Source organism: Tyto alba, unplaced genomic scaffold, assembly GCF_018691265.1.
Source record: "Tyto alba isolate M040663 unplaced genomic scaffold, T.alba_DEE_v4.0 Super-Scaffold_28, whole genome shotgun sequence".
NCBI lineage: Eukaryota > Metazoa > Chordata > Aves > Strigiformes > Tytonidae > Tyto > Tyto alba.
Window position 1 is genome coordinate 51,091 of NW_024881302.1, and position 15,776 is coordinate 66,866.

Sequence of the window (15,776 nt, forward strand, 5' to 3'; positions counted from 1 at the left end):
AGATCAGATCATGTGCAACCTTTAAAGTAGCAGCAGGAGGAGTATAAGTGCTTTTAGAAAGGAAAATATCTATGACTGAACCTCTGGAATTAAATTTTCCTGCATAATTGGGATGAGTGATGCAAACAAGCAAAGATAAAAAAAAAAAAAAAAGAGGAAATAAGCCTTTTTCTTTGTCATATACTCCCTCATTTTGCCATTTCAAATCACTGTTACATTTTCTCATGCCATGGGGGATGTTCGCATTCGGACAAAATGGAAGCATCCCAAATGTGCAATACTTCGAATAAAGCTACCGATACAGACTTCAGGCCAGATGTTACAACTGCAAATAAATGTCTCCATGTGATAAGCCGTATCAACCCTATTAAAGAACAACAAGAATTGAAAAGCATCTAAAAGCCATGTTAATTTCTGAAGATGGTTCAGACTAAAAGATGAACCCAGAACACTATGTGTGGCACCACCTAAGACAGCAACTTTCTCCTGGAAGGAAGAGCTAGGTGAGAAGAAGCCACAGTGGTAAGGAAACCTGAGAAACTGAGGAGCTGGGAAAGGTGGTAATGGTTCTGATCACTCAAGCCTGGCCAAGATGACTTCCATTCCAGGATGTAATGACTTTTTTGGTAAGAGGTCTCAAGATTCCTTTGCTCCTCCTTAAAATCCCTTAGGAGAAAAAACAATATTGCTCCCTAATCCAATCCGGAATCCTTTAAATGCACTTGATAACAGCAGCCTGGTAACTAGCTAGTCTCATCCTCATCCACCTACTTTATTAACAAAGACTTAAATTATGTTTTAAACTCTTCTAAAGAGAACCTGGCTTTTTTTTCCAAGGCTGTAGTTCATACGGATACAGATGGCACTGGACAGGAGGTGCACTGAGACAGGTAAGACAGTACTGGACTCAAACAGGTACTGGTGTATGGCAGACTGTCCCAGTAGTGAATGGAAATTTTTTTTTTTTTTCTGTCTGGACAGTCCTGTTGCACTCAAAACAGCAAGAATTGGTGTCATAAGTGGTGTCACTGCCCTTTGAGTTTGCAGGGGAGAAAACAATGTGAAACCAAGTTGTGCCCAGCAAGGTTTGAAGTATGGTGCCTGAAGCAGTGCATGGTCATTATTGCCTTCATTGATGTGTTCAGGAGTGGCACTTGATATTCCCAGCTTTGAGAGCCCTGAGAAATGCCTTCAATCTGGCAGCAAGAGAGCATCCTATATTTTGGCAGAAACTGAGACTGTATTTGAGAGAAGGTGAAATACAGCAATATGTCGCTAAGGTGATTAAGGGACTGAAGCATCTGACATATGAGGAGAGGCTGAAAGAGCTGTGACTGTTTAGCCTTCAGAAGAGATGGCATCTTACCGGTGTGTATAAATACCTGATGAGAGAGAGTAAAACGGATAGGGACGGACTCTTCTTGGTGGTATCCAGTGAAAGAAGAGGCAATGGGCACAAATTAAAATACAGAAAATTCCACACAGACATAAGAAAAACTTTTCTTACTGTGAGGATGGTCAAACACTGGAAGAGGTTCCCTGCAGCGGTGGTAGACTCTCCATCCTTAGAGATACTCAAAGCACCACCAGGCAAGGCTCTGAGCAACCTGCTCAAGTTGACCCTGCTTTGAGCAGGGGGTTGGACTGGATGATCTCCAGAGGTCTCTTCTAATGTCAATGATTCTATGCTCCAAGTCTGTACTGGCCTCACTGACTATACAAACTCCTAGCAGGGAACCTCACCATCTACCTTCTAAGCAAGTGGAAAACATGCAACAGCTTTCATTTATTTAGGGCAATTATTTTTATTTATTTAGATAGTGCCCAAAACACTGGGGGTTAAAGCTGGCTTTAAATCTTTTTTTTAATCACCTCAAGAATGCTTATGAATCATTTGTAATTTGTTCTGATAGCTGATCAAAAACTTAGAAGAATCCATTAGGGTAAGAAATCTGAACCATCCTCTATTCCAGAAAAGACAGACTTAACACTGAGAGCAATGTTGCTCTTTAAAACAAAACCTGGCATAAATGTGCCGCTGAAGGTTACTGAGATGACAGTTTCAGTTAATCAAAAATACTTCTGCAGATGAAGAAACTCACCTCATCTATTGTTTCTAAATCTAAGTGCAGCTGATTTTGTAAGGAACGAAGCTTTGGCAAGGATATATTTTCTATATCTCCATAGTTTTTCATATAAGGTAGTGTAGTAGATAGACAAGCAGCTAATTGTGCCTTCAGCTTTTTTAATTTATTTTCCACTTCCTCCTTCTTCTGAAGAGCGAGTTGTTTGTCTGCATCTGCGACGTTAGCACGTTCTTTTGCTTCTTGAGCCTCTTTCTGCCATGCATCACAGGCCTGGGAGAAAGAGATTTCCAGAGTATAATTTTTTTTTTTTTTTTTTTAAATTACAACAGATTAGTAAATTCAAAATACTTCAAAGATTCAGGTAACCTCTAATTTTAGACATAACAATGCTTTTACTGCCAATTTACTGCTTCTCCCTACCTATCCTACCTTCTAATTAACAACTCTTCTTGTTTTGTCTTAATGTAATTTTTAGGTATGTCACTGTTACTTGTCTGTAAACAGCCAGAAGCCTTTTCAGAGATCTATAAATTGAACACATTTTAAATGTTAAATTTATAATGTAATGTCAAGAGATATGAAAAACTATCAACATTTAGTACAACTACTTAGCTACTCATTACAGAGAGAACAACATGATGGGAAGGACTACAGAAAATGCACTAGACTGGCAGTTACCAACAAGCTCAGTGTGACTACTGAGATGGCTAGATGCTGTTCAGGTACCTTATACAACCACAGCTGCTGGCAAGCCTCTACTTTTTTTGCGGGCTTATCATCTGAAAGAGGTATGGGAGGGAATGTATGTCTTTAGTTACTTAAACGTCAAGATACATTGCTGTTCAGCCCTATCCTGAATATGCGTGTCCCTATCTAGAAAGGCAGATCAACCTTCAGAAAAGTAATTGCCCTTTAAGAAGCTCAGTTTTCTTTATGCTGCTAGCTCATTTTGAGGATGGAAAAAAACATTCCTTTGACAGACTGTAATAAAGCTCTGGGTCCAAGTATAAGAAGATGTAAAAAGGAAAAGCAGTAAGAGCTGCTTGTTTTTTTTTTTTTTTTTTTAAATTAGTATTACCATAAATTAGCATACCTGTTTTACTTGTTGCCAAGATTCTTCCCATTGTTTTAGTTTTCTCTTGGCATCATCAAGTTCCTGTCTAACTCGAGTTAATTCATTCCCACTGCAGTTTGAATTTATTGAGGGGGTAGTGCCACCGCTTAGTACTGGGGATGGACTAGGAGAGAAACTCCCAGTTACAAAGTCCCAAATGCTCCCTGTAACACCATTTAAACCTGTAAAAAAAAAGGCAGATTAAATAATCATTGTGCACACACTGCTGAAAAATATTTCACGTGCAGAACAAAACAGATTTGCCACACAGGCAAAATTTATACATTTATCTGCAAGACTCAGCATCATTTCACTACATCCAGAAATGTGACAGTCTGAAAAATGTTGACAGTATTGAGAGCAATCCAGGGGACTTACCGCATGGTTTTTTTCCTGACGCTTTTAAAAAAAGACAGTACAGTCCACAAAAGGAGAAGGAAGAGTGGGAATTCATTTATATACAAAACGCTTTGTTCCTAGCAGCTCATACATCATTTTAATTCTTCCTCTTTCTCTGTTTTTGATTTTGCTTTAGGAAAATGCTACAGCTAAAATGCATTCCTGCTGCCTGTATGCCACCTGCTATACTTCACCCCTTTCAAACGCCTCTGTAAATATCTCCTTTTCCAAGATTTCTTTTTTTCCCTTACCTGGGTACAGAATTTCACTCCTTGAACTTTCTCCCACATACCACATATAACTCCATTATCAGTAGCGTTATCAATTACAATAGCTAGACTTTTGTTGTCCAGATTAAATCATAAAAAACATGCAAAGCCTTGAACAGAACATTTCTTACCTGCCACTAAGTTCCCTCATATGATACACAAAGTGCAGCCTTCAACTTACTTACCTAAAGAGTTGTGAGAAGAGGCTGAGGTGCCTAACATACTATGTTCTGTCTTCAAAGGCTGAGGCTGCTGGTGGTGAGGAGCCGGAGTGGATGAAACAAAAGACTGAGACAGCGATTGTGAAAGAGGAGAGGCTGAAAGGGATGATGATGAATGTAAAGATGAGGAACGAACAAGAGAACCTGGAATATTGACAGGTGCTGAACTTCCCAGTAATCTTTGACCTATGTATGCATTGGGGGGGTGAAAAAAGAAAAAAAAAAAAGATATATATTTGTTCCAAAGCAGGTACACAGCTCTCTCAGTATTCTTCTGAAAAAACGTATCAAATTTAAATTATATATTCAAATACCTTCCATTAAAAAAAAAACACCTTTATTTATACCCTATTGCAAAAATATTTTTAAATTGAACACTTGAAAGTAGTTTTCCAAGTGCCTGAAAACAGAATTTGTAGCTTTACACAGCAGTCGCCTCATCTGCAGCTACAAAGAAAGAGAAAACACTTTTCAGATCAAGTTATTTGACTTACTAATTTTTACAGCCAACAGCTAATGCAAGGGAAGAAACTGACTGAAACTTAAAGGATTAAGAGAAGTTTTATTTTTACTTTAATATATAAACTAGAGTTAAGTGAGAGTATATACCTTGAAAAACATACACAGCATAATAATCGGTTATAGCTCAGTTTCTTTCCTCTACGTATTTTTGCTTTTGTTCAATAGATTTTAAGTGTCATATGTACTTAACTCTCTAAGAAAACTGAGTTTGAAACAAGTAAAAATTAATAAGAACTTAGTCACACAAATGCATTGTTCATAATTTCCCAAAATAATGATAATAATAAAAAATAGGTATTAAAAAAAAAAGAAGGATGTTTCATCATGCAATTACCTAAGTAAACATGCACAGATGCAGTGCAGTTTCCTGGTCAGGAAACAGTTCAATATTCACTGTGAATATTTATTTAACAATATGTTTGAATAGCAACTAAAAATGACATCACCTTTTCTTAAAAGAAAAATAGAGCAGTCAAATGATTATACTTAAAGCAAGGGTTGTGATTCTTGTTTTCTGTTTTGTTTGTTTGTTTTTTTTTTTTTTAAAAAAAAAAAAAACCAAAACAGGTGAATTCATGATATCAGAGAAAATATACTTCCTTTTAGAAGTATTAAAAAAACCAAAAACAAACAGGGATGCTAATTATAAGCTTCACTGCCATGGTGTCTTCAGAAAAAGGTATCTTGAAATACTCAGCAAATGTTACCAAGGTCAGCCTCAAGACCAACCATATGAGGAAGACTGAGGACAGACATATAGCCACAGACGTACGTAATATACCAGACAATAAACATACACCGCTCTTCCCAAGAGGAGCAAGGAAGCAACAAAGTGAAGGGAGTTTAGTTTAAAAATCTGTTCAACTAAGAATTCTCTTAAAAATCAAGAGCCAAAGTAAAGCCCCCAAACACTGTATGAAATGGCAGCAGAAGAACAAGCTCTTTTCTGGTTCTTAAAGTAGTCTTTGAATGCAGTTGAATTTTAGCAAATACAATCTGCCTGCATGTCCTGAGTTTATAGGGCAAGGTTTTGCTAGCGGGAGGGTGGGGCTGCAGGTGTGGCCAGGGGCTGCCCATGCTGGACACAGCTCTGCCCCTCAGCCACACTGGTGCTGCCTCTGGGAGAACATATTTAAGAAAAGGCAAAAAAATACCACACAGGCAGAGGAGGAGGGAACAAAAAGTGTGAGAAACAGCCTCGTGAACACCAAGGTCAGGAAAGAAGGGGAGGAGGTGCGCCAGTCGCTGGAGCAGAGTTTTCCCTGGAGCTGAGATTCCCCTGCAGCCCATGGAAAGTTTGGAAGAGACCATGGTGGAGCAGGTATTTCTCAACACCCTAGTGGACGAGACGAGGGTACAAGCAGGAATTTCCCTGCAGCCTGCGGACAGGACCAGGTTGGAGCAGGTGGATATTGCCTGTAGAAACTACAGCCCATGGAGAGCCTGTGCTGACGCAGGTTCTCCTGACAGGAACTGCAGCCCTTGGAGAGGACACACGCTGGAGCAGGGACAAGTGTAAGGAGGAAGAAGCAACAGAGAAGAACTGTTCTGAACTGAACGCTACCCCCCCATTCCTCATACCCCTGCACGGCTCAGGATGGGAAGGGAGAGGTAGAAGAGTTGGGAATGAAGTTGAGCCTGGGGAAAAGGTGGCAGGAAATTCTTTTAGTTTTTCTGTTTCTCACCACCCAACTCTATTTTAATCAGCAATAAATTGATTTTCCCCAAATCCAGTCTGTTTTGACTGTGATAACAACTGGTAAGTGATCTCCCTGTCTTTATCTTGACCAATAAACTTTTTCATCTTATTTTCTCCCCTCGTTCTCTTGAGGGGGGGGAGTGAGAGAGCAGCTGGATGGGTGTCTGGCTACCCACCAAGGTCAACCTATTACACTGCATGAACTATCTTCCACATACAAATGAAATTGCTTACAGTATTTCCTTCCCGTTTCATACTTCATGGTACTTCCGATTAAGCATAATCATTACTGCAGCATAGAACAAGGCTGTAAATGAAATACCTATCAAGCAAACTATAGCATCAGGAGAATTGTTGAGCCTGACATCACTGGCAGAGAAATAAATTTGAAATTGCACATATTACCAGTTTCTTTCCAGGTCTGTATGAAGGGGAATATCATGAAAATGTTAATAGATAACATATAAACTGTTCTGGTGAACGAACAACTACTTAGCATCATCACTGGACAGCACAATGCCTTCCTGTAAATGCATGCAAGTCCTTCCATCAACTATTATGACCATGGGCCCAAGTCATTAAGCATGTTAAAAAAAGAACCAAAACATTTAATAGACTGATCCCTTGCAAAATACAGACAGGATGATAGCAGTGCAATCCCTTTATACCACAAAGTTAAACAGCTGGAACAAAACTGAGGACTTTTCTTCAAAATCTTTGCTGTCTGTAACTATTTGGATTAGTAAAAGTTTAGAAAGGTAAGAAAGAAATATATTTTAAATGACCATAATTTAACAAATTGGACCTCTTACTTGCTAATCCAAGGTCGCTGCTTTCCTGATCTTCTAATTCTCTATCTATGGATGCGACATTCACATCATTAAAATGCAAATCTAAAGCAGAACCTGTTAAACAAAACATTGTATCAATGAATTATCCTTATCCATAAAGCTGTCACGATGGCTGAAATGAGGAAACTTTATTTGACAATTTTTATTAGTGCTTCCATCATAGAACTCTTTCGTGTCTAGGTCATGATCTTAAGCATACTACAGACATGAAGGATATCCTCTGTATTTTCTAAAATGGAAAACTTTCATGTATAAGCTATTACAGCTCTTTAAGCTGGTGAGATGAACAGGATAATGGAGAGATGGCTATCTAGCTGGATTTTCAATAAATCTGTGTTGCCTGTCGTGCTTAGATGTACATCAACAGAAGAGGAAGACTTAAATTTGGATACCTACGTAAATATATTTGTTATTATTACTGAATAAAACCAGGTATTATACCTGAGAAAAGGCAGTGTAAATGTCCCTTACAACACTTAGCCCTTGCGGTAACTGAGTTACGTATCAGAGCATTCAAATGAAAATGCATAATATTTCAAAATAAAAGTAAAAATCAAACCCCAATATTTCTTTCAGACTCAACAGTTAGACTGCCTTTCATTTTCAGGCTTATGTTGGTCTAAAATGTCTCTAGGCAATGTCATGAAAAAGTTCTCATCAGTATACTTCTTACTAGATCCACTGCTTATAAAGTGTTAGAAGACAAGTATTTTTTCCCTTCTTCCTCTTAACTTCTTTTCTACCCAGAAAGGGGTGAGTTAAGGAATTTATCCCTCTGTACCTATACTTTGACTAATGTTGAACAACTGCACAGTCAGGATGACAGGAGACAAGTGTGTGTAAATACTGATTTTACAGGTATAAAAGTGACTATCCAAGTCAATGTGGTTAGTGATAGTGATCACCTTTGCAAAGAATTTTCAGATTTCATGTTGAAAATCATTACTAAAAACTGGCACAAAGCCTAAAAGAGATGGAAATGAACAAACAGAAATAAAAGACACACTGGCTTGTGTAAAAATTTCCGGAAGATTCAAAAAGGATCTCTTGTTCCCTTTGGAATTAGATTGATTCCTCTCTCATAGCCTAGTTCTAAACATTAGGCACTATGAACTGCAGAAGATCTTTGGCAGAAGTACTAGAAGGTTGTAAAACTGCTAGAAGTCAGAAATTAAAAGAATCATTTGGATCATTAATACAAGATCAGTGTAGCATTACTATGTATAGGCATTTTCTAATGTTGACTAGGCTATCTAACATACTCCACAGTCTCAGAGCTCCAGATAATACATAAAGGGAGTTACTGACCTAGAAACATGATCCATAGAACAGTGCTCGGCAAGAAGCTACCTAAGCTGTCCAGAACAAAATACCAGCCAAGAGATAAAAGTTCACATAATATACAATGACACTCACGACAAAGATACCTGAGAGTTAACATAGCTCTTTGTGAAGAGTTACTAGCATGGGCCTCAAAAGCAACACAACTTTCTTAGTATGGAGTTGTGCCTAAACAATTAATCCTTATCTTTCAGCAGTACTGACAAAGCAGATTGGTGTCCAGCAGTCAGAGGGAAGAAGCTCTCTCTGCATTATCATTTTGGTCTCAAGGGATATGTCCTAGTTTTTCAGTTTTCCAGCAATAGCCTTCTCTTGGAGGCAGGTGCCTAAGCCAGTCCTATACAATACAGTAAGGAGGAAAGAGATGGCCTCCTTTTATGTGATGACTCAAGGTTTAGAATGGCCACAAGTGCTGTGTGAAACCCAGATTAAAAATTCCTCTTCCATAGCTGGTTTTGGATCCCCATTCCTGCACTGTGCTTTCTCTACCTTTGCCTTTTATATACGTAAGGGCCTTTCATCTGCGATACTCTAGCCTGCCTATCTCACCCTTTCATCCAAGTGCTCTCTGGTTGTGCCTTCCAGAGTCTCTGGGGCAGTATGTTTCCTTTCCTGTTCTCATGCTTACCGTCTTGTTATGCTTGCCATCTGGCACCTGCCAACCCCCAGTGCATTGTTGTGGCACAGACAGCATCTTAAGATCACAACATCTATTCGAAGCAAATGCAGAGTCACTAATTCTCCTTGAATGGCAAATCTCTCAGACTGGCAAAATCCCCAGGCTTGAGTAGCCAGTAGAAAGCAATGGAAGAAACCAAAACATTCTCGGGGAGGTCCACCCAGAACCTAACACAGATAAAAGGGTGGAGTACCAGGCTGGCAGATGTCCCCTAATGTTAAGGTTCCACTGTCTCCCTATTATCACTTGAGTTGTCCCCATTCATTGCTGCCCATTCACTATTTATTCCTCTCCAAATCTGTCTCCTTTGACACTTTGCTTATCTAATTTCTCTACTCTCTTTAAAAATATTTTTGTTTTGTTTTGTTTTTAATTTTCACATCAACTTCAAACACCCTGCAGCTTTGATGTTTTCAGATTATGCTGCTTTCTTTTTTTCACCAGAACAAAACCAGACAACTCGACCTATCTTCCTTGACTCTGACAGGAGTAGACTGCAAAAATATACCTTCTTCCGCTCCATCATGCCTCAGTTTTCAACATACTGTCCAAGCCTCAATGCTAAAAACCAGTTTATCTGATTGGTATGCTTATTCCCAACACCCCTGCACCATTCTCTTCCCCTGCTCTTGGGGGACTGTTACTCAGGGAGCAGACATGGAGGGCTTGGAGCTTCCCGGGAGATCAAGACAAAGGGACACAGACAGGGCTACAGACCCCACTGTCTGACAAAGCTTCCTCAGTCCTTACTAATGTAACTCTCCTGCATTTCCCCTAATCCTTTATCCAAATACATTCATCCCCTTTTCCCATAATCACCTAGTCCCTTCCCTTCCTGCCGCTCTTTTTCTATCCTTCTTTTGTTAATGATTCTTCAATCCACCACTTCCTATAGAAACATTGTATTTATTTTCTGTTCTACAAGAACGTCTTAACTTTCTGCTCTATTCAGATTATGTGCAGCACTTTATTTTCAATGCCATCCTGTATATCCACAAAACAGAACTCTGGAAAAATAATTTATATATACATATATGAAAGTCTTGTAGGGAAAACACCCAAAATCTACACAGTCACCATAAAGTACACTAACTTATACATATATGAGACACGTGTTTTACGATTCATATTCTGTTAACAAACATAGCATATTGAAAACTGTTTCAGAAAAACATCTGTAGACAGCAGAGGCATTTTCTAACTCAGAGGAATCAAGAGCCTCTTATACTCCATAATATAATCACACTGGGACATAGAAAACATAGCATATCACTGTTTAAATGACTGCAACACTTGTTCAGTTTATCACAAAAGTTATACTGAATTAGCACCGCATCTAGTATACAGAAACTAAACCATGGCTTTTATTGTTATATGAGTAACTTGATACAGCCAACTATCCTCTACGTATTCCAGAAGCAATGTTTATCTTCAGAAAAATGTGATTTCATTTCATAGTACATCTTAAAATATTAACTGTAAGCTGATGACATTAAATTACTTGCATAGAGTAAGAACTAAAATTCTGCTCATTCTAATTCTGAAATTTAAAAAGAATTTAAAATTTATTTTCTGTTTTAACATACAGATCATCAAACAAACCTTTAAGGAAAGCAACCTATACACTTGTGAGACTGCAGAAAAAGATCCATCATTTAATATTCTGCAGAGATTTCTTTCCTAAAAAAATTAGAAGAGCAAATGCCTAACTTACCATGCCGAAGTGCTGACTCACTGTCTGCAGTCTCCTAGTTGCTGCTACACATCGATTTAAACACAGAAAGCTTCAAGTACACCAGCTAATCACAGCAACTCCCTGATCACGTGACTTACACCACAGAATGTGAAATACAGCATCTTTCAAATCACAACATACCCTGACACAGCCTCCTGAATAAATCACATTTAGTGTAAAAGTGCCACAAATTCCAACGAGTTTGTGGATAACACTAAATTAAAGGGAGCAGCTGATACATTCGATGACAAGATTGCTGTTTAGAGGGATCTCAAAAGGCTGGAGAACTAGACTGACAAAAACCTCATGAAGTTCAACAGAGGCAAATACAGTAATGCTGCACCTGGGACAGAACAATCCCTTGCAACAGCACAGGCTGGGGGCCAAATGATCAGAAAGCAGCATTGCAGAAAAAGATCTGGGCATTTTGATGAATGACATGTTCAGCATGTTCTATGGCAATAAAAACTAACAACATATTGGCCTACGTTAGTAAAAGTGTAGCCAGCAGGCTGGGGGAAGTGATTATTCCTGTCTGTGCAGCACCTGTGAGACCACAGCAGGAATACTATGACCAGTTCTGAAGCTCCCAGTGTCTAGTTATTACTGAAGTATTTATCTCCTTTTACCATTTTCCACATAAACAGCCTAGCTGGTTGGAAGCATGGGAAAGGCTCTGGCCCAACAACAAAAATTTTGTGAGTATTGCCCAGAACCTCTCTTGTGCACCCAGAAAGCAAGGGCTCCTCCTCTTTGTGTCCTTTCAGATCTGGCCCACATAGTGTGAACAAAAGATTCTGTCCTTGAACATACAAATAACCACACCAGAGAATACGCAGTCAGCCCCAAAAAAATCTCCCATTTTCATGTGAACATGGTAAGATTTGTAATTGTACCTGCTATGGTAACATTAAAGAAAAAAGAAGTCAAATCACATCAGCTCATCAACGTCACTTGAGGAGACAGCATTTCTACTTTTTGCAACACAGCAAGCATTATAGAGGTTTTACACATTTTTTTACATCACTGGCCAATACCAATGCCAAAATTCCAGTTTAAATGTCCCACATTCACTCATTCCTATGCTCACACTGGACACCTTGTGAAAAATAATGATTTTGGGTGAAATCATTTAAATGAAATTTCAGATACTGCTTTTAATTACATATAACAAAGCAGGTGTGTACAACATTACTGTTTTTACTAATAAGCTCTTTGGACCTACACTGAAACATGAAGAACTTGCAGAATGCAAAAAACCCCACGTACAGTCGGAGATTAAATGTTAAGACTCACCTATTACTGACTCAACTGTGTTACTGCCCGAATAGAACGGGAGAGCTTTGGCACTGATAGCAGAGACAGTTGTAGGAGATGAACTATCTGATCCAACACTGGAGGCCAGACTGGAAGTTATACTTGAGGCAAGTGGGTTAACTGCTGAAAAAACACTGAGATGGTTCTGTTAAAAAAACCCCCAAACAATATATGTATACACACACAAACACAGTTACACAGATGTATGTACAAACATATAAAATAAAAATAATGTATTTTGAAAAGTAGTTATTTTAACTGAAACAGAAAGAAACCCAGAAGAAGCCTCTGAATGAATAGATTAGGATAGTTTTCTTTATCATTTACCAGCAAATGCATTTCTCCAATGTGGCTGGACATTACTACCATACTGAGGATTTCTGCTTTCAGGAAAAAGGTATTTAAATACTTGCAAATAAGCTCTACAAACGTCATTAGTTAGCTGAAGTCTGATGCTCCTTTTCAAAAGGAAAATACCTACTGAGGAATTGTACCATTTCAGTGTGCATTTATACACAAGTTTTTATTTTATTTTTTTCTTGATCTGCATATTTGCTCACTTAATCTAAATGCAAATGGTGCATAAACTAATATTTGGTTTAGATAGCTGAGAAACACGACTGCACTGGACACATATATCACATTGTACCCATGCTACTTCTTTCTAGCTGAACATTTTTTTCATACAATTCACACATTTAAATTATAAAATGTATGAAAAGCAAACAGTATGTAACCATGTAACATTCTAAATTGGAAAATAGCTTCACAAAGTCTATAGGGACTTGGTGCAGAGTTTCCAGTATATTAATTCCTTTTATTGTTTATTGTTTATTTATTCACTCCAATCTTTTAGTTAATAAAAACAACATTTACCTGTGACTGAATCAATCCACACATCCTCTCACTGCCTTGTGTGTGATGAGCAGTGATTGTGCAGTATCTACTCTCATGATTTCTACCAATACCACAGAAAATTTCTATTTCCAAGCTAGATATAGTGCAAGATAGAGGCCAATAATGACCATGAGAATTAATTTTTTTTTTCTTTTAAAACGGGCACAACCTGCAATGCAGAAACTTTAATGCAGACACAAAAAAATTTTTACTGTGATGGTGACCAAACACTGTAACGTTGCCCAGAGGCTGTGGAATCTTAATTTTTGGAGACATTCAAAACACTACCAGACAAGGCACTGAGCAACCTGCTCTAGCTGACCCCACATTGAAAAGGGGACAGGTGGACTACAGACCTGCAGAGAATCACTGATTGTTTTGGGTTGGAAGGGACCTTTAAAGATCATCTAGCTCAATCCCCTGCTATGGGCAGGGATACCTTTTACTAGATGAAGTACTTGAAATGATACTCAAAGCCCCACCCAACCCAACGTTGAACACTTTCAGGAATGGCGCATCCACAACTTCCCTGGGCAACCTGTTCCAGTGTCACACCACCCTTGTAGTACAGAATTTTATCCAATCTAAATCTACCCTCTTTCAGTTTAAAAACATTGTCCCTTGTCCTGTCACCATGGGCCCTAGTTAAAAAAAAAAAAATCTTTCTCCATGTTTCTTATAAGCCCTTTTAAAGTATTGGCAGGCCACAATAACAGCTCCCTGGAATCTTCTCCAGGCTGAATAACTCCAACTCTCTCTGCCTTTCTTCATAGCAGAGGTGTTCCAACTATCAGACCATTTTCATGTTCCTCCTCTAGATCCACTCTAACAGGTCCATGTCTTTATTGTATGGGAACCACAGAGCTGGATGCAGAGCTCCAGATGGGGTCTCACAAGAGCAGAGTAGAGCAGGAGAATCACTTCTCTTGACCCACTGGCCATGCTTCTTTTGATGCAGCTCCACATAATTGGCTTTCTGGGCTGCAAGTGCACATTGCTGGCTCATTTTTCACCCACCAGTATCCCCAAGTCCTCCTGTGTAGCGCTGCTCTCAAACCATTCATCACCCTGTCTGTACTGGTACTGGGGACTGTCTTGGACCTGGTGCAGGACCTTGTGCTGAGACTTGTTTAACTTCAACAAAGCTCCCTTCCAAGCTCAACTATTCTATGATTCTGTGATATGCTTTTACAAACTTTCAATATTGTGAGTTACACTGAATTCACAGCACATTCTCTAATATCCCAATGCAACATGTTAAATGGAACATTTCTTTGCTGCTATCTATTTTCATAAAAGTTTGATCAAAAAAAAAAAAGTAATCTCTGAACTGGCAATACATATTAAAACATAAAAAACAGCTGTATAATTAAAAAAGTAAAATGAAGAAATGACAAGGCATAGGATTCTTAGGTTATAAGCCTGAACATGAACCCTGTCATTGGAGAAACATGATATCAAAGTGAACACAAGTAGGAGAGGCAACGCAGGCTTTTTGTATTACTGAAAAATTATCAGACTCAAAATATATCCCCTTTTGGCCTGCCCCATCTTAAGCTGAGGCATCTTGGTGAGAGGGAAGTAAAGAAATTTCACACATCCACACAAAGTTGATGGATTTCTTCAGTTAGTTCTCTTTCTCCCCAGTATAAACACCTACATCTGCTAGACTATCTAATCTCTTTTTCCTCACTGACACATTTACAAACAGCAAGCTTCTTGTCCTACCCTATACCTACAGACAGATGCATTCATGCGGTTCAAAGCTTCCTTTCCTTCTTATGTTTTGACAGACCAATACTGACTCTATCTGTGACTTCAAAACACCCATTCTGGAGGACAGCTAAACAGAATGGAGACACAAAATAAATAGAAACGAGACAGGATATAAAGGTTATTTTAAAAATATATATCAACACATTCGTAATTACATAGCAGAATTTCATACACTCTGCTCTATTTAAACGGAGATTAAATAACACGTTTTTTAAAAAGAAGAGAATTAAAACAACTTGCTAAGTATTCTTAGGATGACCGGATAATAGGAAAATTCAGGTTGGAACGAAATTCAGGAGGTCACCTAGTCCAACCTCTTGATCAGAGCTAGGTCAGCTATGAAGTCAGATCAGGTTACTGAGTGTCTGGCCAGTCTGATCTTGGAAACCTCCAAGGATGGAGACTGCACAGTCACAGTCAGCAACCACTGCTTGACTCTCCCCACAGCAAAAAAATTTTTTCCTTACACCCAGGTCTTAGCTTCTCGTTTCAACTTATGCCTGTTGTCTCTTGTCCATCCACTGTGCACCACTGTGAACAAGCTGGCTCCATCTTTTGATGACATCCTCATAGGTACTGGAAAGCTGCTAATAGGTCCTGCTGAAGCCTTCTTTTCTCCAGGCTACACAAGCCTCTTCTCACAGGGCAAGTGCTCCAGTCCCCCAACCATCTTGGCAGCGATGTGCTAAGGTTGCACTCGTTTTCTGATAAAATTTCAGTACTGTAAGCCTAAAACTGGATGCAGTAGTCTAGATGTGGTCTAACAAGTGCTAAGCAGAAAGGTAACCCCTTCCATTGATCTACTTCATGATCCTGTTAATACAACCTGGGATAATGCTGGGCTTTCTCTGCTGCCAGAGCACACTGTT

At 38.9% G+C, this 15,776-nt stretch overlaps 1 protein-coding gene across 4 annotated transcripts in view; it reads right to left on the reverse strand.

Annotated features, from left to right (window-relative positions):
• Positions 1 to 15,776, reverse strand: part of UNKL (unk like zinc finger) — a 56,032-nt gene that overhangs the window by 4,286 nt on the left and 35,970 nt on the right. For 3 of the 4 annotated variants that reach the window (XM_042798488.1, XM_032987574.2, XM_032987577.2), the window contains 5 exons: positions 12,214 to 12,379; positions 7,124 to 7,216; positions 4,055 to 4,276; positions 3,181 to 3,383; positions 2,103 to 2,357 (listed from right to left, as the gene is read on the reverse strand). In XM_042798488.1, the coding sequence (XP_042654422.1) occupies positions 2,103 to 2,357; positions 3,181 to 3,383; positions 4,055 to 4,276; positions 7,124 to 7,216; positions 12,214 to 12,379 (939 nt within the window). The remainder of the gene's footprint in view (positions 1 to 2,102; positions 2,358 to 3,180; positions 3,384 to 4,054; positions 4,277 to 7,123; positions 7,217 to 12,213; positions 12,380 to 15,776) is intronic. The other variant, XM_032987575.2, reaches the window with a different exon arrangement.